The sequence below is a fragment of the Neoarius graeffei genome, chromosome 16 (genome assembly GCF_027579695.1).
Source record: "Neoarius graeffei isolate fNeoGra1 chromosome 16, fNeoGra1.pri, whole genome shotgun sequence".
Lineage (NCBI taxonomy): Eukaryota > Metazoa > Chordata > Actinopteri > Siluriformes > Ariidae > Neoarius > Neoarius graeffei.
In genome coordinates, this window is record NC_083584.1 from 31,981,087 (window position 1) to 32,006,095 (window position 25,009).

Here is a 25,009-nt window from a genome sequence, read left to right on the forward strand (position 1 = left end):
GAAACTCGGGGCTTGTTCCCAGCTCTGACGTCACGGAGGTGTTCAAAACCGAACGCACGAGCCTCCGTATGTCAGGCTTCACCGGCTGCCTTAACGATGGAGGGGACTTGCGCCTGAGCACTCTGTTTTACACTCAGCATCTAATTCTGGATTCAATGTATTTACCACTTGGAGTAATTTTCAGTAATGAGCTGGCTCCTGACCTGGGTCCTGCTTGTCGCCCGACTATATCAGGTGAAAAATGATTGTCTTATTGTTGTTGTTGTTTCTATAAAATCATCCAGCTTTGTTCAGATCCTTCTTATATGAAAGTATTATTATTATTGTTGTTGTTTCTATAAAATCATTCAGCTTTGTTCAGATCCTTCTTATATGAAAGTATTATTATTATTATTATTATTATTATTATTATTGTTGTTGTTGTTGTTGTTGTTGTTTCTATAAAATCATCCACCTTTGTTCAGATCCTTCTTAGATGAAAGTATTATTCTTGTTGTTGTTGTTGTTGTTGTTGTTTATAAAATCATTCAGCTTTGTTCAGATCCTTCTTATATGAAAGTATTATTATTGTTGTTGTTGTTTTTATAAAATCATTCAGCTTTTTCAGATCCTTCTTATATGAAAGTATTATTGTTGTTGTTGTTGTTGTTGTTTCTATAAAATCATTCAGCTTTGTTCAGATCCTTCTTATATGAAAGTATTATTATTATTATTATTATTATTATTATTATTGTTGTTGTTGTTGTTGTTTCTATAAAATCATCCACCTTTGTTCAGATCCTTCTTAGATGAAAGTATTATTATTGTTGTTGTTGTTGTTGTTGTTGTTGTTTATAAAATCATTCAGCTTTGTTCAGATCCTTCTTATATGAAAGTATTATTATTATTGTTGTTGTTGTTTCTATAAAATCATTCAGCTTTGTTCAGATCCTTCTTATATGAAAGTATTATTATTATTATTATTATTATTATTATTGTTGTTGTTGTTGTTTCTATAAAATCATCCACCTTTGTTCAGATCCTTCTTAGATGAAAGTATTATTATTGTTGTTGTTGTTGTTGTTGTTGTTTATAAAATCATTCAGCTTTGTTCAGATCCTTCTTATATGAAAGTATTATTATTATTGTTGTTGTTGTTTCTATAAAATCATTCAGCTTTGTTCAGATCCTTCTTATATGAAAGTATTATTGTTGTTGTTGTTTCTATAAAATCATTCAGCTTTGTTCAGATCCTTCTTATATGAAAGTATTATTGTTGTTGTTGTTGTTGTTTCTATAAAATCATTCAGCTTTGTTCAGATCCTTCTTATATGAAAGTGTTGTTGTTGTTGTTCGTGATTAAATTAATTATATCGTAATCCGGTTTTTTTTTTACTTTTTTTTTTTGAACAATTATGAATAGAAATACATGCAGTCATTTCACACACACACACACACACACACACACACACACACACACACACACACACACACACACACACACACAGTGCAGAATTGTTCAGAATTGCTTAATACACTATAGGAGATTAGTCAGAAGCAAATTTTAAAGAAATATTGCCATCATCTGAAGTAAACTGTTATAAGTGTGTTATAAATGCCACATACTCCTATTAACCTGTGTTATGTAGCCTAATAGATGAAACCATAAAACCCCTACTCAGTACCTGTTCACAGGCATCTGATTTAAGGAAAAAACAACAACAATATTATTATTACTGTATATAAAAGGGTGCATGCAGAAAAGTACATTAAACATCCCTGAGAGAAGGACTGAGTTACATCATGTTACATGTATTTGAGGAATGTGGTGACAACTTCTAAAAGCCAAATGCAAGTGATTATACTGCCACCGAGTGGAAATTATTCTGCAAGGTCATCAGTGTTGTCAGTTGACTTGATTTAAAAGGTATTTTAATAACTTTGTGGCGGAAAATCGTGGCTATAATTCAAATATAATTTTATTCCATTCTGCTTTTAAATTTGTTTGGAAGCACTCAATCAAACCTGAGAACTCAGTGGATTTATTGTCATTTGTTCACTGTGGAAAACTTACTGTTATTTGCATGCTGAAGATTAATGCCATTGCAAGGAAGCAAATGTTATGAAGCCAAGAAGCCTTTATTTGTCACACGTACACTCAAGCACAGACTTAAGCACACAGTGAAATTTAGCCTCTGCATTTAACCCATCTGAACACACACATGCACACACAAGTGAGCAATGAGCACACACACATACCCAGCTATGCTACAGCGCCCGGGGAGCAGTTGGGGGTTAGGTGCCCTTGCTCAAGGGCACTTCAGCCCAACCTTCAGCCCAAGGCCGCCCCATGTTAACCTAACCTGCACGTCTTTGAACTGTGGGGGAAACCGGAGCACCTGGAGGAAACCTACGCAGACACATGCGAACTCCACACAGAAAGGTCCCCGTCAGCCGCTAGGCTCGAACACAGGACCTTCTTGCTGTGAGGCGACAGTGCTAACCACTACACCACCGTGCGGCCACATCTATAGGCTTAATATTACATTGGAAAAAATTAATGAAAATACCCTTTTGTGCAGCACAAATGCTTTTCATGAGAAATATGGTGGTGTATTCTAACACGTTTGAAGATGTCCTGTTAACACTGTTATGAATGTTTATGATTTATCAATGTTAAAGCATTTGATTGTGAAATGTTGTACATGAGTCAAATAACTCAACAGATTTATTAGGAACAGGCCCAAGCAAGTAAAATGCTTCATGATCTGAAGTTCCTCAGCAGGATGATTAATGACTATGAACTTTTACTAGCCAGATATATGGAATAACTTTTATAGCAAAGAGTTTCTTGTAGGAAAGACTATTCTTTTCTTGACTTTGACTTCATGGAGGAATTTCAGTGGTTTTGTTGAAATTCACTACATGCTAAAATAGGAAAAGGTACTATAGGTCACTACTAGATAAAGTTCTGAATAAACGCTGTAGTAATTTCATATTACTGTTTACTGTGTTCGCCTAACAGGTAATTTTGTAATATTTTGGGAAGTTAATGAACTCAGTGTGTTTGAAGCTAATCCTTTGAATAAATTATATTCATTACATTATATTCATTACATTCATTACATTAATGGCATTTAGCAGACACTCTTGTCCAGAGTGGTGTACAGTGTACCCAGAGCAGCCTGGGAAGCAGTTAGGGGTTAGGTGCCTTACTCAAGGGCACTTCGGCCATTCCTGCTGGTCCAGGGAATCAAACTAGCAACCTTTTGGTCCCAAAGCTGCTTCTCTAACCATTAGGCCATGGTTTCCCCCATATAAATTATATTTATATAGTTTTCAGCATGGGCGGCACGGTGGTGTAGTGGTTAGCGCTGTCGCCTCACAGCAAGAAGGTCCGGGTTCGAGCCCCATGGCTGGCGAGGGCCTTTCTGTACGGAGTTTGCATGTTCTCCCCGTGTCCGCGTGGGTTTCCTCCGGGTGCTCCAGTTTCCCCCACAGTCCAAAGACATGCAGGTTAGGTTAACTGGTGACTCTAAATTGAGCGTAGGTGTGAATGTGAGTGTGAATGGTTGTCTGTGTCTATGTGTCAGCCCTGTGATGACCTGGCGACTTGTCCAGGGTGTACCCCGCCTTTCGCCCGTAGTCAGCTGGGATAGGCTCCAGCTTGCCTGCGACCCCGTAGAACAGGATAAAGCGGCTAGAGATAATGAGATGAGATGAGTTTTCAGCATTCAGTCAAGAAGTGTAGGTTTGCATTTGGTTGCATGGTTTGTCTGCATCTTGACTGTACTTTGTCAGCATGACTGTGTGTGCAATTAGTCATCAAGCTCAGGTAATTGTCCAATGTGTACTGTGTTTGATCTGAGTCAGATGGCATCGCAGTGTGCTCTGTAGTTGTGTTTGTTTCCTAGTACATAACATGTCTTTGTTTAAAACATGTTGCATTTTGGTTTATTCTTAGCTTTTGGTTTTTTATGCCTCTGAATCTGTAAAATGTTAGCAAACATGGGGGGGGGGTTGAGTGACAGGATTGTTGTCTTTGCTCAGGCCTTCATATATTGCAGCATTTTACAATGACGACTCGCTGTTGCTATGTGTTTGGTGCTTCCAGAATTTGATATTTTTGTATCTATGATTATTAGATAGCAGTGTAATTCTACTCTGCATTGTTTTTGGTGTTCCTATGCACCTTTAGCATGTACATACAAAACGTTATGTGCAAAAATCCTTCACTGCCATTAAGAGCAATTGATTTAACTCTTCTAATTATGCCATGTCAAACTCCACAAAGGCAGAGCTAACTGGTTCAATTACTGCCATGCTATCCTGGTTCAATTACAAATTCAAATATTTTTTATCCAAACTGGAATCTCCAGAACTTCTATGCTAATCTCAGGTTACTGACTGTGCGAAGTTCCTGGGAATGTTCTATGGATTGTCTAAGGGGGTGCACTCATCTCATTATCTCTAGCCGCTTTATCCTGTTCTACAGGGTCGCAGGCAAGCTGGAGCCTATCCCAACTGACTACGGGCGAAAGGTGGGGTACACCCTGGACAAGTCGCCAGGTCATCACAGGGCTGACACATAGACACAGACAACCATTCACACTCACATTCACACCTACGCTCAATTTAGAGTCACCAGTTAACCTAACCTGCATGTCTTTGGACTGTGGGGGAAACCGGAGCACCCGGAGTAAACCCATGTGGACACAGGTAGAACATGCAAACTCCGCACAGAAAGGCCCTCGTCGGCCATGGGGCTCGAACCCGTACCTTCTTGCTGTGAGGTGACAGCGCTAACCACTACACCACCATGCCGCCCGGGGGTGCACTAATGTGGTAAAAATCCAATTTCAACTTTTACTCACAGAGTTTCTTTATTTCTCTGCATCTCCTCCAGGCCATCTCCCTGAATTCCTTCATTGCGACAGTCATACCTGAGTCTACTACCCCTGAGCCCTACAACCGGACTCAGTACTGTAAGTGGCCCTGCGCCTGCCCTGAGACTCCCCTGAGCTGCCCGCCTGGTGTCAGCCTCATCATGGATGGCTGTGATTGTTGTAGAGCTTGCGCCAAGCAGGTGGGCGAGGAGTGCAACGAGGCAGACAATTGTGATCACCACCGCGGCCTCTATTGTGACTACAGCTCAGACAAGCCTAGGTACGAAAAAGGAGTGTGTGCATGTAAGTGTCCCCTGCACTAAACATGTTCTTGTGCTCAGGCTTCCATTAAGCACATTAACACCAGATTCAGATCCAGACAAGCCTAGGTACGAAAAAGGAGTGTGTGCATGTAAGTGTCCCCTGCACTAAACATGTCCTTGTGCTCAGGCTTCCATTAAGCACATTAACACCCAGATTCTTCCCAGGTATTAGTTTGAGATTAAGAAGGTTAATTAAGGTGGATTACAGGCTCAGATAGAAACCAGAGCAGTAATTTGTTCAATTTATTCACCACCCTGTTGTTTTTTGGAAAACTTCTCAATGATCTTTTGAGCTCTAAATCTTTCTGTCACTCAAAATCACACCATTATCTTTAGTAATAAATCCCTACTTATCTTATACATAATAACTATTCCCTTTACTTATCAGAAACTCATAAGTTGTGATCTTTGATGATGTACAGATTTACTCGGCACAGGCTGTGAGTACAATGGTGTAATCTATCGCAATGGGCAGAATTTTCAGCCCAACTGTAAATACCAGTGTCTGTGTGTGAATGGGGCCATTGGCTGTGTACCACTGTGTAATGAGTCTCAGCCTCCAAGGGTGTGGTGCCCAACGCCACGGCGGGTCAAGATCCCTGGCCGCTGCTGTGAGCAGTGGATCTGTGAGGAGCCCAGGAGAGGGCACAAGGCAGCACCTCGGCATGCCATGGCAGGTATGATCCAAAACTGACTGTATGATTTGCAGTTAGTTTAGCTGAATTATAGTGTCAGGAAAAATTACAACGTTATTTTTGCCATACTTTCTTAGCCAATAGTTTTTATTCAACAACCAACATCCAATGAGGTCAAATAATAAAAAAAAAATAGTGAACAGGACATACTTACTGAAGACTGCAAATTCCATTTTATAGAATAAGATCAATTAGAAAATGGTAAGGGGTTTTTTTGTGGGGGTTTTTTTTGCAAATGTAAAAATTGAAGAAATTATGGCGAGACATCTGCTAAGCAAATGCACATCTTCTGAAAGCTCTCCAAGTTTAACGATTTTTGGAAAGGCTTGCTGTATAATGTTGATTCTGTTAAAAGATAAAATAACAAAGGGAACCAGTTTGGCATTGGGTCAGGGCCAGTGTACAGGTAGTGAAAAGCAGGAAACACAAAAATCTGCTTTGGATGCTTCTGGTGGAAGGCAAAAAAGGAATACCTTTGTATTCTGTATTCGCTTCTGCATTTGAATTATACAGTACATTGGATGAAACAATGGTTGCCTGTCTTTTGCCAGCTCTGTCCAATGGAAAAGACACTTGGCAGGAGAACTGCGTGACACAGACCACATCATGGAGCCCATGCTCCAAGACCTGTGGCCGTGGATTATCTTTACGCATCACTAACGCCAACAAGCAGTGTAAGATGGTCAAGGAGAGGCGGCTTTGTAACATCCGACCCTGTGAGGTGGACATCACTAAGCATATTAAGGTAGAAATTTCTCTGTTTACTGCAATCCATTAAACACTAAAGATCCATCAGTGGGTGCTGACATACATTTCTCTCCTAACTTTGTAATTATATACCTTTACTATTTGTTTCACTGTAGTTACTGAATAATTCATATTATTCTATCCACATTCACTGGATATGAGCAATTGTGCACTCTGATTGGTGACTCTACTACTAGGATATCAGCTCATATACCATGAGTAGAGAAAAACAAAATGGTGGAGTGTGTTGCCGAACCAACTGAGGACAAATTAAAAACTCTACTCGAAAACAAAACCCAAAAAAATAAAAAAAGCAACAAAATATGGAATGAAAGTATTTGATGGTAAGAACGTATCTTTTTTATTTTTCAAGAATTATTATTATAGCATTTTTCACAAATTGCTACTGTCATTTCACTAGTTTATTTACATTCTTCATCTTTCAGCTTTAAAATTTGTTGAATTTTTTTTAGACTGGTTCAAAAGCTCAAAGAAATTTGAAAATTACATAACTGAAATGTTTAAGGAAGAATTAAATAAATGTCTAAAGCTATTCTATATCTCGGCATGACAGCAAGATGGAACTTTCTACAAAAACCAGCAACACTGAAGTCAATTCGATAGGTTTTTAAGAAGTCCACCTAAACGGAAATGATTTTGTCGGACATTTTGTATAAAGTTTTTATTTATTGTCTTCGCAAAAAATAAAAATGATCTGTTTCTCAAAATCCAATGAATGTGGATAGAATAAAACAGTTATTCCACTCAATCTCATCGTACATGGCTTATAGCCAACTTGATGTGACACGCTTCGTCGGCTATCAGCTCATGTATGACTCGATTTCATGGAATAATTGTTAAATAGACCCTTATTAACCCTCATCCTACCATGCTATTTTACACCTTAATCTTACCATGTGGGGTCCGTTTGGACCCCAATACTTTTCTTTAAAATTAAAGCTTATAAAGACAAAATCACCAGATAAGTTTTGTTCAGAACATCTTGTATTAATAACAGCAATACACTAAAGGGCCCAAGGCATAAAGAACACACTTAACCTTCATCCTACCAGCCAATTTTACATACACAAACTACCAGGCGGGGTCCGTATGGACCCCAGGAGGGAATACCTTGAAATCAATGCAGTAAGAACCAATTCAATGCAGCAAACAGACATAACTTTATTGAAGAACAAAATCCACTATGGCTGAATATCAATGATGTATTATAAATGCAATAACATTGCAATAACTAGCATACATGTAGCAAATTATAGCGCCACAAAAAAAATTGGCATTATATACATGATTTTTGCAGCTCATGCAGCTGTAAAACATTCTGGATTACAACTTAGGTCTTTTCTTACAGAATTTAAAACAAAAAAGTAATTGTAAAATAATTTAGGGCTTTTGTTTTGCAGCCTGTGCTTATTGCAGCAGTGGGGTCCACACGGACCCCAAGAAGGAATGCCTTGGTAGTTTCATTATGGAACATAAAGGAAATAAAAGAAGTTAACTTTCAGTGTGCTATTCAATTATAAAATGAAAGACAGATAAACTTTACTCTGGGGTCCGGTTGGACCCCAGTAACAAATTAATTATACCTTCACAATGCAAAAAGCTGATCTTCCGGTGCTTTAGTGTTTTAATTAAGACATAAATTCCGACAAATTCATAAAACGGTGAAGCAGTATGTCACATATTTTTTAAATGGCAAACAAACATATAGGTGCGGGGTCCAGATGGACCCCACTTGGTAGGATGAAGGTTAATTATAATAATAAGCCCTTATCTACTGACATAAGAGCATGAGTTTGTTGTGTTTTCATCCAGAGATATTCACAAAGATATTGTGAATTTTCTTTCAATTGTTCCTAAAGCCTGGAAAAAAGTGCCTAAACATCTACAGGGAAGATCAAATGACCAACTTCACCATCTCAGGCTGCACTAGCAAGAAGCTTTTCCGGCCCAAGTACTGTGGTGTCTGCACAGATGAGCGCTGCTGCATCCCTTATAAATCCAAAACAGTGCAGGTGGAGTTCCAATGCCCTAATGGAGACACGCTCACCTGGCAGATGATGTGGATTAATGCCTGCTTCTGCAACCTCAGCTGCAAAAACCCCAATGACTTCTTTGCAGATTTAGAGCAGTACTATGAGAATCGAGAGATTATGAACTGAGGAATAGGCGAGTACTGTGCTGCTGTCCAGTCGGTCATGTTTTGGAGTCGACACAATAAAAAGGACCAACCCAACAGAAATGTTTTTTTTTTTAATTCTATAATGTGATAAATTCTCAGCAATAGACATCACACTTAATTACTGAATTCAACTTTATTACTGAATGTATAAAATTTGGTGATTCATATTACAGTAACGTTTTTGTAGTTAAATCTTTATTATTTAATGCTTTGTAATAACTGTCAAATAAGCCATTTTATAATGACCGCAAAACTGCCACAGTGAGTGCATTTACATGCACATAGAGAAAATCGAATTTCTGCCGTTGCTCGACTGAAATCGAAGTTCTAAATGCCATGGATACACCTTAGCTAGGATGAAATTGAACCGAACTTGATTTCTCATAATCGAGCTACACGACCTAGATTATGCGATTTTAGCCAAGCTACTTAGTGCATGTAAACCCTATCAAGCTACGTAGTCAAGCTACTTACTTCAGCACTGCCCCTTCCGGAAGTGACGAGTGACGAGACCACAAGCGGGAAACACTACAGCCTCGGTCGGCATGACAACAGTAGTAGCGAGCAGCAGAAGAGGTCAGGAGGAACAAACGAAGAAGAGAAAATGGCGAGCAGAAACGTGCACTTCTGGAGCAATGAGGAGACAGAGTTCATGCTCATTCAGCTTAAGGAGTTGAATATATTAAAATTCATGGACGGGAGAAAAACGCACAATGGAGAACATGGAACTGATAACTTTGTTTACACTCTTGAATAGCTCTTCTTCATGACGACAACCGGAAGTGTATCAACATGATGGGGCGTGTAGCGCCACCTGTGGCTCGGGTGCACAATGTACCTCACACAATAGTTCGATTTCCTTGTGTGCATGTAGGATTGGATTTCTCTGGCACCCCTGCTGGGACCCTTAGCTCGATTACCGACAGCAGCTCAATTTGGATGTGCATGTAAACGTACTGAGAGAAACACCTTGCATAAGTATTCACACCCTTGAACTTTTTAATGTTTTGTAGTGTTACAGCCTGGAACTTTACATTACTTCATTAGGATTTTTACCAATTGATTTACACAAAATGCCTAACGTTTCAAAGTTCCAAATAGTCCTAATGTTACACAAAGGTTAATTCAACAAAAAAGCAGACAATACATGTGTAGCCGATGGCAGTGGACACAACTCAGGAACACAGTGGTCTCAGGTTGTGATGGATGGTGAGCATTTATTTTGGGCACAGATCATTTATTTTTCAGATCACATGTCACACACACTTACTGTATCATCCTCACTCACTCCGTGTGTGTGTGTGTGTGTGTGAGCGAGAGTGCTTATTAATAACCATTCTCAAATAAACAGCAGGTGTGCCTTACTCAGTATCTACATCTTTTTTCCTCTATTCACCACTCTACAACAAATCTCCATCCATCCATCCATCCATCCATCCATCCATCCATCCATCCATCCATTATCCAAAACTGCTTATCTTGTACAGGGTTGCAGGCAAGCTGGAGCCTATCCCAGCTGACTATGGGTGAGAGTTGGGGTACACCCTGGACAAGTCGCCAGGTCATCGCAGGGCTGACACATAGAGACACACGACCATTCACACTCACGGTTAATTTAGAACCACCATTTAGCCTAACCTGTATGTCTTTGGACTGTGGAGGAAACCAGAGCACCCGGAAGACATGGGGAGAACATGCAAACTCCACACAGAAAGGCCCTTGTCAGCCACTGGGCTCGAACCCAGAACCTTCTTGCTGTGAGGTGACAATGCTAATCACTACACCACCATGCCGCCCTCTACCACAAATCTGATTTTTTAAAAATGATTTTCCACATCTCACACGTACATTTATGACATACAATCCATTTATATCCACTTATATAATCCATTTATATCCACTTCAGTTCCAGGTTGTAACACTACAAAATGTGGAAAAATTCAAGGAGGGGGGAATACTTATGCAAGGATTTCTTGTCCACAGTGTCAATCTCTGATCAAAAGTCCACAGTGTCAAACTCTGATCAAAATGTTGCCATGGCCTTACAGAGATGCATGATTTGACTTTTCTAGGATACCAAGGAAGTACAACTATGACTCCCTCTGAAGGTTATGCCATCTTCTGTGAGAACTTCTGTGAATAGGCACTTATGTAAATAAAATGAAAATAACCCATATAACTAAATAATAATGTTATAAGCAGTAAAATATTCCCCACACCAATACCTATTTCATTTGTTAGTTATACTTCATTTGTGTAACAATTCACAAATTCGCCTGAATTTGTGAATTTACAAATGCAATAAACTGATGTAGTTAACCAAGCAACTACATTATTTGATGCAGCAGTAAAAACATGGAAAAAAAACAGTTTCAATGATGTAGCACATTTTGGCTGTTTTATTACTTTAAGGTACAACTTACTAATTAACAATTATTCCATGAAATCAAGTCGTACATGAGCTGATAGCTATAAGCCATGTAGGACGAGATTGAGTGGAATAACTCAATCTCAATTCTATCCACATTCACTGGATTTTGAGAAACAGAGCATTTTTGGGGGGTAAATTTGATAAATAAAAACTTTATACGAAACGCCCAACAAAATCATTTCCGCTTACAATGTAAACAAACCGGTGACATGACAGTAGCAATGTGTGAAAAATGCTATAATAATAATAATAATAATAATAATAATTCTTGAAAAATAAAAAAGATATGTACTTACCATCAATAACTTTTATTCCATATTTTGTTGCTTTTTTGTATTTGGGGGGGGGGGGTTGTTTTCGAGTAGAGTTTTTATTTTGTCCTAAAACGCTCCGCCATTTTGGTTTTTTCTACTCATGGTATATGAGCTGATATCCTAGCCAATCAGAGCGCACGATTGCTCATACCCAGTGAATGTGGATAGAACAATACAAAATATAAATGTTAATATACTGTATTTTGTACTTGACCTTGACCGACGTTTATCGGTAAATATTCTGGTTGTGGCAGCACGGTGGTGTAGTGGTTAGCGCTGTCGCCTCACAGCAAGAAGGTCCGGGTTCAAGCCCCGTGGCCGGCGAGGGCCTTTCTGTGCGGAGTTTGCATGTTCTCCCCGTGTCCGCGTGGGTTTCCTCCGGGTGCTCCGGTTTCCCCCACAGTCCAAAGACATGCAGGTTAGGTTAACTGGTGACTCTAAATTGAGCGTAGGTGTGAATGTGAGTGTGAATGGTTGTCTGTGTCTATGTGTCAGCCCTGTGATGACCTGGCGACTTGTCCAGGGTGTACCCCGCCTTTCGCCCGTAGTCAGCTGGGATAGGCTCCAGCTTGCCTGCGACCCTGTAGAACAGGATAAAGCGGCTACAGATAATGAGATGAGATGAAATATTCTGGTTGTCATCACCATTTCAATAACAAAAAATCCAGGGAACGTAGTGTCCATCAGTTGTTTTTATCAGTCCATCATGCTTTTTATCACTTCAGTTTGAAATGACTCTACAAAAGACAGCTTGAAACTGTGTCGGCTCCATCACGTCAAATTAGACCAAAGCTTAAATTTAGCCAACGATGGCCTTGATGCTTAGTAGATTAGTTGAATCGTGTGTGTTAAATGAAGTAGGATGGATAAACTGCAGTCTGACTCGAGTCTGACACTTCAGCTTTAAGCCTTATCCACTGATATACACTGAATGTTTCTCTCACAAGGTCTTTGACTTTTTCCTGTGGGAAGATATTGGTACTCTATAATATACATCCAGTATATTTGGACATAATTTCTGACTTTAATATTACTTTTATTGCAGTCATTTTTTTTTTATGACTGACTTTTCTTGTTTCCTTTCTTTTGACCCAAAGAAACCTGCATTTGCATGATGTTTATGATGCAAGTAATACATTTGGTTAAAAAAAATCTTTGTTGCACTTCGGCTTTAACTTATTAATGGATGTGTAAAGCTGAAATATAGCACATAACTTGGCCTGATGTTAACTAAAGAAAAAAAAAACAACCAGCACATGTTGTGACTGATGTGTTGAGCTTACATATAGTGTCATTTGTATAGTTGCATTTAACAGCACGGAATATTTTCTAACATAAAAGGGATTTAAGTACTGATTTTTTTCCATTTTGTTTCAGAATTATCAGCACCCCTACAGTAGGTTGAAGCATACTCTGGAGAGAATAACAGCACTTTATTGTTTTGTGTCTATATACTGTAATGTCCTTTAATATCTAATAAGGCTGAAGATGCGTGTAGTATACTGTAGGATCTTGATCCGCTCCTCCAAGCAGAACATTTTACACTCCTTGATATTATGAGGCTGGCACATGTGGATAACTCTCTTTAATTCAGTTTTAAAACCATAGGTTTTAAAGAGAGTTCAAATATGGAGACTGACACTGTGTGAAATGCCTTTCACTCTTTCACTATTCTACATGATGCACTATCTAGGGGACACCAGACTGAGCACAGAAAGCATCATGACCTGCTGTTACAAACAGTTTGAACTTTACAAATTACCTGGCATACTAAGACTACAAAATATAACCATTTAGAGATAATTTTTGTGGTTTTAGTGGCCATTTCAGGAACCACAGCATTAAACAGTGCCACTGCTTTTTTTTTTCCTTTAATTTTCCTTTCATTTGTGTATTTTGGATCTTAGTGTTGAAAGCTCTACCAGAGCAAACAAGTTTTGAGCTATCATGGTACTTAACAGAATCTGTGATGCAATCATTTGTCACAAAAGCACTTGGACGACCAGCCACATCGTTAATCATGGTAATAAATAGTGACCCATGGTGAGAAACGATGAAGGGATTTTACATATGTGAAACCTCGTATTTATATCCCATGGAAACAGGAAATGGTAAAAACCCAACAAGAACATTATTTCTAGAGAATTTTGTCATGACTGCCAATTTGCTTGCATTTATTTAAAATAGAATCGCACATGCTTTTGATAGAAAATACAAATTTCTTTCCACAAATTATCTGATACAAGAGATTGAATGAAAATTCTGACTCCTTGTATGTACTGCATGTTTTTTCACGCAAATCATTTTTGCCCATAGTCTTGAAAAATGAAAATAATAAACAGCTCTTTGGTATCAGCATACTGTATAAAAGTTAATAGCCTGAAAGATGATTGAAAAAAAAAATTACTTTGTTTTATGTGCAAGTTTAATCACCATGTGTAGGCAGTTATGGATAGATTGAAGTGCTTCAGTCATACAAAAAGAGTCAAACGGTTTGGATTACTTTCTTTCTTTTTAATAAATACAACTCCTAGTCCATTAAACTGTAGTGTAGTCTGCATTGGGTTTCTGTGCGTCTTTCCAAATGTTTGTTACCTTAAAAGCCCATTATTGGATTTCCCCCTCTATTCTTCTAAACCACAACAGAATAGATTTCCAGGGCACATGTTGTTTTGCTTAACTCCATAAAAGTTATGATTCTGTCCAAAACCCCAATGAAATCATTCATTTGAATATTTACAGTAATTCCTTTGTTTATTTTTTGAAATGTCTCAGATCACTTGATAATTGATCGCTAGTAGAAAAAAAAAAGTTAATGAACAATACCAACTAGGTTAGAAATACTTCCCCAAAATAGTCTTTTTTTTGGGGGGGGGGAAATAGATGAATGAAAAGGAAAATAGTTGGGGGGATAGATGAATGAAAAGGAAAATAGTCTGTGTATGTTATTTATTTTTAAGGTAGGTAGAATTTTTTAAAAAAAGGAAAAAAAAAAGCCAACCTTCATATCCACCACCATATCCTTTCATCAATCAGTTTCAAAATATACATAAAATTAATCCAGTATTAAAACTAATAAGCAAATACATTACTGCTTAAAAAAAAGCCCATTTACAGGCATTTGTGAGATAAGCAACACTACAATCAAGTAAATGAGAATGCAAAGAAAGTATACTGATAAATGCATGAAGAGTACATATGTACAAACATGGATGCTTTCCAGACCATCTAATTCTCTTGTTTACAGCATATCTGCTGTTTCCTGCATAAAGAAAATCAGCCCCCAAAATGGGGTGAATCAACAGATTAGGGGAGTTTCCCTTTCAAACATTTTACTACATCTAGACAGCATTTCCCAGAGAACTCTCAAGTAATACACTGACTAATTCAGCTGTATTCTGGGATGACAGCGTGCCCAAAGCTGGTGGCCTGCACTCCTGGGCATTTTTACGACAGCGCAACATGCACACACATATACACACACAAGGGAAAGGAAGTGTGTTAAAGGAAGTGCATGGTACGGTTTAGGGAAAGATGGAGCTGCTTTAGCATGACACCTCGGTAGATTTGGGCACGGACTGGTCCTCTGCAGAGTCAGTGTGGGAGCGTGCACGATGGGCTTCGGCAGTGTGTGAGCGACTGCGGCTGCCCTCGTTGGTGTGAGAACGGCTGCGGTTGCCATCAGAGGAGGTGACGCTGGAGCCGGAGGCAGTGCGAGAGCGGACCAGGCGAGTCATACTGGCTGAAGGCACTGAGGGGACAGAAAAAAAATCATTTAAAAAAAAAAAAAATCCTCAGAACTTGTCTTCTGACCAGGGAGACTGAGGTCTAAGCCTGATGTCCTTATAAATGGTTTGTCTCCTGAGTCATATTATTCATCAGTAAGATGAATAATATGACCTTATCCTAGTCAGGGTCACAGTGGATCCTGAGCCTATCCTGGGAAGACTTGACTATGACGACCTGCATGAAAACACACACACCTAGAGCAGTCAATCCACCCACTGGCATATTTTTGGGAGACGGGGGAAACTAGAGAACTGAGAGGAAACAAAACCTGGAGCTATGAGGCAGCAATGCTACCTGCTACACCACAGTGCTGCCCTCATACGTCACTATATGCATGTCTCTATATTTCCAAAATTTAAAAAGTACATGGGGGGGAGAAGAGATTGTAGGGTGCTTTTTTTTTTTTGAGAAAATAGTGAGGAGTGGACATATTCCACCATGCATGTGGAGTTTAATATTGATTCTCATATTTAATCAGATGTCACTAACATTTCACCACTAGGTGGCAGAAAAGCTAACCATCATAAACCTCTGAGCCGTTTTCAGCAAGAAGGCGAGGCAAGTGTTTAAAAAAAAAAAAATACTATCATGAAGTGTAAAACAAGTATTGGCAGGGTAATTGATTAAATACTTACTGTAGCCCATTCCCTGTATAAAGTATTTAAAGGCTTCAGTCAGTTTTCCAGGCTGTGAATAAAATAAGAAAGAAATCTAAGTGTCAATGACTGTAGATACACAAAATGTTTCTAATAATCATTTTCTCCACCAGAAGCCAGGTCAGTAGCAGATGTTCAGGATGGTATTAGAATTGGTATTCGTGCCTCTTAAGCAGTCAGATAACGATCCAAAATGATCATCCTGAAGATCTTACCAACGAGTCTAGCAGTCAAAACAAACACACAGTCCACACACCTGGTCAACCTGAGGCAAGCCTCCGCAGTCAGCCATCTGTGGAAAAAAAAAAAAAAAGAGAAGTGCATTTAAAAACGGCAACTTTCAGCTATAACACATGCCTCACTGCTCATTTTCTGCTCCAAGCTTTCAAAGACCTGAAACCATCGCAATCAGCACGAGTTTCTTAACCATCAAGTGTTCCATTAACTAGCCCATTCACAACACTTATCAGCAACAAAGGAGTCAGTGGAGCCATTATAAACCTGCTCTCCCCATAGCAACACGGGTCAGGCCAAGGAAACGAGGTCAACTGGAGAAGAATTCGGTCCTTAGTCCAAGCATGAAAACGAGCCTCAGGTAAATCAGTCACCAGGTGCTGAGCTATCGTAATCTTATCAACTCACAACTTTTCCATCCAGGCTATGAATAGGTGGATAGATTAAAGAGCCAGAGAATATGAGAATGCTCACTCACCTTGAGCAGTGTGGTCTTGGTTGGGTCCAGCTTGGTGTTGCACTCCACCTGTGAATAAGGTACAATGAATTAGAAAAATGCTATAGATTGTAAATAATACGTCATAGAAAAAAAAAAGGTGTTTTAACCATTTTATAATGGCTGTACAAGCTGGAGTACTATAATTCATTAAGGTCACTGGTTCACCTTGTGAATGTGTACCATTGGTATGAACTTAGACCTACCACAGCATCCACTGCAGGAGAGCTATCTCCAACGACGAGAAGAGAGGGGCACCTGAAAGCAGAGCACCACCAAATCATTAGGACATAAAATGGTACATATTAACCAATACAAAATCCAGTCAATGCTCTGAACTCACTTGATGGTTCTGACGTTAATGTTTCCTCCAGGAACAGGCCTCTCGATTTCCAGGTCTCTTCGGCTATGTAGCGGAAACAAACGTCAGTCATTTGTAATAACCGTGTTTGACCAAGTCTTTATGGTAACTGGTTAAGTGATCAAGGCTCTGTTCACCTGTTGTATGCCTTGACAAAGAGTTGCAGGTTGTACTGATTCATGTCATTCATGATGTGGTGGCGGTAAGTGCCAATCAGGTCATGGTTGTGGTGAATTTCTTCCTAAAACCAACCCCACAAAAATCACTTTAAAAAAAATAATAAAGTTTATAAAAATGAGATACCAACAAAATGGGTTCAAACTCACCTTTCCAAAAAGGTGGCTGATGATCATGTCAGGCATGTCATGAGTCCAACCACTGATCTAGAATACATTAATTGTAAAAGGGTTGCTTGCATCCCTAAGGAACATAACTATTTAGCCACATAAGCCAGACTTGCATCATTTTTCCTTTTAGTTTCAGTGTAATTACTGAATAATTCATTGTAGTTACTGAATAACAAGCTTTAAGATAACATTAAACACATCAATGCTATAGAATGGCTTCTTAAAAAAAAAAAGTTACCTTTTGTGCCGCCCAGTCCATCCAACCTTCAGCACATGGATTGATGTTGATCAAAACAATACCTTCCACCATTTTAGGGTAGTCCAGCTGGGGAGGGGAAAATATATTCAAGAAGCCATTTTTAATAATAATAATAATAATAATAATAATAATAATTCTGAAAATTAAACACCTAAAATATACTTGAAACTGGATACATGTAATAAAACTGAAGTTAAGTGCTAACGGCTGCGGTAATAAGCTCAAAAGAATCAGATCAGGACTCCCTACAGCGAGCGTCGCTGGGGTTTAACAAGTTTGGAACATTCCTTAGCAGCAAAACAAAGCAAAAACAATAAAGATGGAACAATAAATGAGCTTGTTCTGCTTTTAATCCAGGTTTGATTAAAAAAAAAAAAAAAAAAAAAAAAAACAGTATTAGGTTATTAAAATGGCAACTTACAGCAAACTTTGCAAGAATGTAGGCACCAGCTCCAACCCCCATTCCGATCACACTCTTAAGACTATACAGTCACAAAAACAAAAGCAAGTTACATATAAGAATCCTTAGTTTTTAAAAGTTTGAGTGATTCAAGTACTAGTGAGCAACTGGGAGAGAAAGACACAGAATGCAATATTACCCAAAATGTTTCAGGACCAGAGGAAGTGTCTCGGAGAGCTGGTCCATAGATGGGTACTCGTATCTAAAGGAAGCCAAAGATGCAAAATTACATTTATTTTACATTAATAATATACTGTCCAGTGCAAATGTTTTTGTGTATCCATAGTACAAAATTCCTCCTGATATATAACAGAGGTCGTGACAAAACTTTTCAATATATGGCCTGTTGATTTTGTCCAATGTTTCTGGATTCCTATCCTGTTGCACGATACATTACCATTTCAAATTAAACTCGATGGATTTTCACTTTTTTTTTTATAAATAGGTCAGTCATATATACAGTACATTTCTATTGCAATTATACCCCTTTGTGCAACACATTTCAATATATTTGTTTAAGTACAATACGCTTCATTTTTTGTACGCAATACATATTCTGTACATTGTATATTGCGCGTATATATGTCAAAACACACAGTACATTCTGCAGAGCACTCCATCGCCACATTTTTTTATTCTATATATTACATTCTATTTTACTCCCCTTCTTTTTACTACTTTTCCTCCCCCAAACTATCTTCATGACCTACGGAGCATTACAATAAACATTTCCCTGCATGTCATACTCCGTAGGATTGTGCAGGTGACAAATTTTAATATATTAGAGGTCCAGTCCCCCCCACCCAATTTTAAAATCCTGGAGTAGAGAAACATTTGAACTCTGAACTATATGATTGTTCATTCATCTCGCGTATGATAACATTTTGCTTTAATACAGAGCCAAAGCAAAGCAATATAGGTCAAAGAAAAGCTAATAATTAACAGATGAGGCTGAGACTGAGGTTGAATACAGAGTTGTCAGCACTCAAAGACTAAAAGGTTAAAGGTTGTATGTTGCCCAACCTAGTTCAATTTCCAGCTTACCCGGTGGAAAAAGTATTAGCACCCTCATGCTGTCCTGGTGCATCCACATGACACACAGCAAAGTGCTGCATGATCTCATGCATGTCCTCGTGTTGGAAAAGAGTGTCATAGCATGTCTTGTCTTTGGAGAGAGAAAAAAAAATTAAATACAATAAAAAAAGGGGGCACAAGACTTTTAGTGCCATATTTACAGCACTATTGAAAGGCATGCAAAATGAATATGCTGGAATTGGGTTGACACTTACGGTTCAAGCCAATGTCGTGGAAGGTGAGAATAACAGGTCTGTCTCCTTTGGGGACTCCCTTCATAGTACAATGGATTCGGCCATATGGTGTCTCAACATCATGCTCCTGTACACAAAGAACCATAATGAAAATAAAGCGGAATGCATTTTTACAATGCACTTGAGAAAACTGGACATTTTAGGACTTTATCGGAAGCACATAATTCCACAAAATTAAGTAGAAAATGTAAAAAAGCACTGTATAATTGATTTTTTTTATTTGTAAATGAGGTAAACGTCATATTACACCTGCTCAACACTGCATGCACAGATCTGAAGACTGCAAATCCATTTTTGACATCTCACCCAATACAAATATCACTAATAGACAGTCTTATCCCATTAAGTCACAGATTATTAAACATTAACAGCATTCTTTCAGATATTTAGCCATTGTACTAACTTTAACTCCCCTATTCATTATCTATAATGCAAATATAAACAGAATTGGCATCAATGCTGCAGCAAATCCCAATATTTATCATCAAACATGTCTGTGACCACATCTGAAAACCAGCACAAGTAATCTTCACAACAGTTTGAGCACCAAGCCATAGAGTCTGTACTCACAAAACACTCGATTTCAAACACTGGCTCGGATTCAGAATCATCAAGAACCATTTCTACAGTTGGTTGTTGGTAATAGCAACTCTAAAAGCAACTAATGTTCAGTAAATAGGTGAGTAAGATCCAACTGGAAGTAAGCTCTTTGTAAGCTTTTGCATCTGCGCTCAAGACTTTATACCCCGTTGCCACTCCTCTTCATAAGCCCCTCACTCCCAGCATGCTTTGCACTATGACAAAAACAAGATAATTCCAGTTGAAGAGATCTGTAAATTGGATCAGACCGAATCAGACAACTTGAATATTCGGCCATCGGAAACTTCAAGGCCCATTTATTGTGGAGTGGAGTTCATCACTCAAGGAAGCCGAATATAGTACCGAATGTAGTAGCATGTCAACATGTAGTACAAATGTGTACATGATGCACTTGCTTTGAACTACTTACTAAAAATGATGATTCAATGATTTAAATGGGTTTTTATATACAACAGGAACCCGTTACTTTTTTAACTGAACATTTTCTACTCATGTAAAAATGGCAGGTATGGGAAGTGGAAATGAGAAGTTAACTTTAAAAATAAATAAATACATTTAAAAACCCATGAGCCTCCAAAACGTGGTCAAGACAGGACGTAGGCAGATTGTTCTAAACCTTTCCACCATGTTTGTGCAGACATATTTCTCCTAAATAAATAAATTAAATAAAAAAACCTCCAAGTTAGTGGGGATCTTTGTAGGAGGGGCTCTGGCTAAACAGCAACAGGCTCACGGAGCACAAACCATCCTCTATTCCCTCAAAGACAAGAGCAAAATCATACATTTAATGCTTACACTGCAGATGTTTTTCTTTGATTATCGTTTTCGATCTCCATTACCACAACATTGTGTGTATATATTAATAGCTCAAAAATAACCAGTTTTCCATCTACTCTTTTTTTTGTTGTTGTTGAATGCAAAGTAGGTGTAGATTTACAAAAATAAATGATGAAAAATTCATGGGAATAGAAGGGTTTAGACAAGGTGAGGAGATAAATATCTTGTACGCCTTCATTCGCTGCCAACTGAAGACAAACACATGTTGTCTGCTGCTCACTGCTAATCCCCTTAAAGAATACAAGCCCTACATGTGAATTCTGCCAGCAGCCCTAAACCAGTTCTGGGCAGATGGCTGCCGCATCTTTCTGCCTCCCACGTCACTACAGGCTCCATAATAAACACATGACCTGGAATCTGATCACTCTAATCTGTAGGGGTCAGCATGGGAGGGCAAGCTGTTGCATTCCCTCATATCAAGTCTCAGGCCACTCTGCAAGACACTGGCATGATGCTGTATGAGAGCATCTGATGCGCCACAAGAATTAGGCTAACCGAGTTTTCATAATTCATGTGTTAATCAGAAATATGAAATGACTGACCTCATCATGAACAATCCCTCATCCATAAGTTATTTTGTATGAATGTAGGTTTACTTATTCATTGTGACACCTTCTGTGGAAGGTACAGGTCAGGTATAGTAACTAACTTTATTCAACTATTATCATTTGGCTTGAAGTGGAAATTCACAAATATGGTGTTTATCTCATGTCTTAACATGGAGTTGTCCAAGATCGTAAAATTAAGATCAAATTCATTTAAATGAAAAAAAAAAAAAACCTGGGCAGCACGGTGGTGTAGTGGTTAGCGCTGTCACCTCACAGCAAGAAGGTCCGGGTTTGAGCCCCGTGGCCGATGAGGGCCTTTCTGTACGGAGTTTGCATGTTCTCCCCGTGTCCGCGTGGGTTTCCTCCGGGTGCTCCGGTTTCCCCCACAGTCCAAAGACATGCAGGTTAGGTTAACTGGTGACTCTAAATTGACCGTAGGTGTGAATGTGAATGGTTGTCTGTGTCTATGTGTCAGCCCTGTGATGACCTGGCGACTTGTCCAGGGTGTACCCCGCCTTTCGCCCATAGTCAGCTGGGATAGGCTCCAGCTTGCCTGTGACCCTGTAGAACAGGATAAAGCGGCTAGAGATAATGAGAGGAGATGAAACCCAAAAACCCACACTTTAATGCACATTCATTTAATAGATTTTTCTTCAAAAAAAAAAAAGTTTATAATAAACTTTGCAAAAAAAACAGGCTAGTCATATTGAAGTATTTACAATATAAGCAGATAAATGCATAATTAATAAAAATAAAACATTAAAAATATTGAAACTTTTACAAAGCTAGCTGATATTGAAAATGCAATCAGTTACAAAAGCTAGTCTTAAAGGCCAAAAGAAATGTATCCCCTTCCTCTTTGGATAATAATAGTACAAGCCCCCACAATCAAAACTTAATTGAAACCCACGTCGTAAATCTCAGAAACATTCAGAATTTGTCAAGTTTAAATTTCCCGCCAAAGGAATCCTGGTACCAACGTTGCCGTTATTAGCGGCTTTTGAGTAACGTCAGGAGTGTGGGTGGTTTTACCAGCAGTTTTCCCACAGACGTCCACACAGTGTAGCGCTTGTCCGACTCTCTGCTAGATTACTTTCATTTTGACGGAAACTTATGACATATGACGTAGAGAAAGAGACAAATCATTGAACTACAACCTATAACTGTTATGGAGAAGGGGGAGGAGAAAAAAAAAAAAAAGGGGGCGAGAACCCGGAAAGCAATGTATCGCTGCCGGGTGCAGCAACACAAATGCCGTGGAGAAAGTGGTCCTGTTCCTTTTTCCGAAAGATAACGGTAATCACTAATTAGTCAAGACTTTGCTACAATGAACTGTAAAGCATTTTGTTTCCAACATACTGCAATACTACTAACTTGAGGAATGCATCTTCAACTTCCAGTCATCTGTCATCCAACCCCCCCCATTGCACATTTACTGGGTGGTCTACTGCCGGCGATAGACTATGCACAGCCACGGAAAAGTTGAACTGAAGACTGTCAGCTGTAGCTGTACTAGGCTAGCATATCATCTTAGTCTTTTTTTTTTAAGTCTATTCTAATTCTAAGAACGTTTTGAAAAGCTTGCCATTCCATGTTTGCAAGTCAGTCTGCATGATTGTCACTGTCCCCGCTCTCAGACAATTCTGGCTCGAATTGGTATGGTTCAATACCTCTATCTTCCTCCCTATCGCTGGCCACTTCTTCCTCTGTCAGTACATCGTCATCAACTTGAACTGACGAAAAACTACTAAAACTTAAAAAGTTTCTCCCTCACTAAATTCCTGCTCGCCCATGTTGTCATTCATGGCCGACACACACCAGTGGCGTCACATGGCTCCTGTAGGTGCAATTGGTAATTAAGTGATCAATCTCATTAAATCAGTCTCGTTGAATCATTAAATCACTCATGGAATCAGTCTCATTAATTAATACCATTAATTTTGGTGCTTAATAATAAATTACCAAACAGTTAAATTATGGTATATTCCAAATTATTATGATCACGTACCGTATTACATAACTCATGCACCTTGGAATTCTTTTGAGATTGGATGGCTTCAAAAATATCGGTACACAAATAAACACAGTTTCAATAATAAATGAATTTATTATAACAAAGATAAAAATGAATAATGTCAGCAGATATATACATATAAGCAAGCATAAACGGTGTGTGTGTTATGTGTGTGTGTGTGTGTGTGTGTGTGTGTGTGTGTGTGTGTATGTATGTGTGTGTGTGTGTTTGCTGAGGTGTGGGGGGTCGTGACCACGTGTTTCTAAGTAGAACAAAAGAGTTAGCTTTGGTTGCTAGCTAAGACAAAGGAATGCTAGCTAAGGCGTGTTTGTGAGGCCTGTGGCCACGTGTGGAGACAAAGATTAGCCTTGTATTGCTAGCTAAGACAATGGAATGCCAGCTAAGGTGTGTTTGTGAGCCCTGTGGCCACGTGTGGAGACAAAGATTAGCCTTGGTAGCTAACTCCACTAGCTTAGAACACTACTAAATCCACTGAAGTCTTGATGAGGTCAAAATATGTGTAATAATGAAATTAAAGTGTTAGAAAGGAAAAGAGAGAGAGAGCATGCAAAACCTTATCTATTAAACAAACGACTGAGAGAACATAGAACAATTATGGAACACAAAATCAGTGTGCACACTTAAACAGGGCCTGAGTTTAAATTCACACTACTTCATAAGCCAATTCCTAAGACTAGTCTTTTTGCCCAAAAATTGCCAGTCTTACTTCAGTATCTTGCTTATAGCAAGATTATGGAGATACGTTCCGAGACTTTTGGAGTTTCACCGTTGTGAAGACGATTCCATGGAAACGCAGAGAATTTCTTGGCCCGACGCATGGTCGCTCGTGATGAAAAGAAATCTCTGATCAAATAATGTGCACAGCGCTTTTTTTTTTTAGATATTTTTTTGGGCTTTTTTTCACCTTTATTGGATAGGACAGTGTAGAGACAGGACAGGAAATGAGTGGGAGAGAGAGACGGGGAGGGATCAGGAAATGACCTCGGGTCGGAATCGAACCCGGGTCCCCGGATTTATGGTATGGCGCCTTAGCCACCTGAGCCACGACATTTAGGTCTATTCTGTATGATTTGATTTGTGTTTGGGATGCAAACAGCGCGCCTAAAAAAAAACAGTTTAAATCGGAAAGCTGCGCACATTTGCGCAGCCCGAGCGGTGTGCAGGACTGCGCAAATGTGTGCAGCTTTCCGATTTAAACTGTTTTTTTCTCATCCTTATACTTCCTGTTTCATGGACTGTAATGGATTTGCTTATTTAGTAATTTTAATACAGAATTTACTTTGAAATTATAATCAGACACTCCAACGCCGCCCTAAAAAAAAAAAAACGGATCTGTGCGATTCAGCCGTGAAAAAGGCGGCATCCGACAAAAGGCACGCTGTGAATATATAAAGTTGTATATATCAGACAGCCTTTAAAGTTTGATGAAGTCAGTTTCAGGCTTTGGAGCAGGCTTTGGCAGTTTCAGGCTTTGGCAGCCCTGC

At 38.9% G+C, this 25,009-nt stretch overlaps 2 protein-coding genes across 5 annotated transcripts in view; one reads left to right on the top strand and one right to left on the bottom strand.

Moving 5' to 3' along the window:
* Positions 1 to 14,133, top strand: ccn4a (cellular communication network factor 4a). 3 transcript variants are annotated; one of them, XM_060942785.1, is made up of 5 exons: positions 1 to 234; positions 4,886 to 5,168; positions 5,611 to 5,865; positions 6,435 to 6,628; positions 12,953 to 14,133. In XM_060942785.1, exons 1-5 carry the CDS (start codon positions 187 to 189, stop codon positions 13,043 to 13,045), a joined length of 873 nt encoding a protein of 290 aa, XP_060798768.1. In that variant the 5' UTR covers positions 1 to 186; the 3' UTR covers positions 13,046 to 14,133. The 3 variants fall into 3 exon arrangements, with proteins under 3 accessions (XP_060798768.1, XP_060798766.1, XP_060798767.1); XM_060942783.1 differs by lacking the exon at positions 12,953 to 14,133 and adding an exon at positions 8,511 to 11,927 and having other exon boundaries at positions 8 to 234; XM_060942784.1 differs by lacking the exons at positions 1 to 234; positions 12,953 to 14,133 and adding an exon at positions 8,511 to 11,927 and having other exon boundaries at positions 4,935 to 5,277.
* Positions 14,069 to 25,009, bottom strand: part of ndrg1a (N-myc downstream regulated 1a) — a 15,997-nt gene continuing 5,056 nt past the window's right edge. For both annotated transcript variants that reach the window (XM_060942781.1, XM_060942782.1), the window contains exons 4-16: positions 19,467 to 19,572; positions 19,222 to 19,342; positions 18,317 to 18,379; positions 18,139 to 18,199; positions 17,697 to 17,783; positions 17,438 to 17,494; positions 17,249 to 17,352; positions 17,094 to 17,156; positions 16,957 to 17,008; positions 16,733 to 16,780; positions 16,277 to 16,312; positions 16,000 to 16,051; positions 14,069 to 15,326 (exon numbers count right to left, since the gene is read on the bottom strand). In XM_060942781.1, coding sequence (XP_060798764.1) covers positions 15,121 to 15,326; positions 16,000 to 16,051; positions 16,277 to 16,312; positions 16,733 to 16,780; positions 16,957 to 17,008; positions 17,094 to 17,156; positions 17,249 to 17,352; positions 17,438 to 17,494; positions 17,697 to 17,783; positions 18,139 to 18,199; positions 18,317 to 18,379; positions 19,222 to 19,342; positions 19,467 to 19,572 — 1,056 coding nt within the window. In that variant the 3' untranslated portion in view covers positions 14,069 to 15,120. The remainder of the gene's footprint in view (positions 15,327 to 15,999; positions 16,052 to 16,276; positions 16,313 to 16,732; positions 16,781 to 16,956; positions 17,009 to 17,093; positions 17,157 to 17,248; positions 17,353 to 17,437; positions 17,495 to 17,696; positions 17,784 to 18,138; positions 18,200 to 18,316; positions 18,380 to 19,221; positions 19,343 to 19,466; positions 19,573 to 25,009) is intronic.

What these genes read in the sequence shown, in the direction of transcription:
- ccn4a (XM_060942783.1), top strand. Translation starts at nt 187, where the DNA reads ATGAGCTGGCTCCTGACCTGGGTCCTGCTTGTCGCCCGACTATATCAG. An exon ending in ACCTCGGCATGCCATGGCAG is followed by an intron (nt 5,866 to 6,434) that starts GTATGATCCAAA and finishes GTCTTTTGCCAG; the next exon opens with CTCTGTCCAATGGAAAAGAC. An exon ending in ACATCACTAAGCATATTAAG is followed by an intron (nt 6,629 to 8,510) that starts GTAGAAATTTCT and finishes TTGTTCCTAAAG; the next exon opens with CCTGGAAAAAAGTGCCTAAA.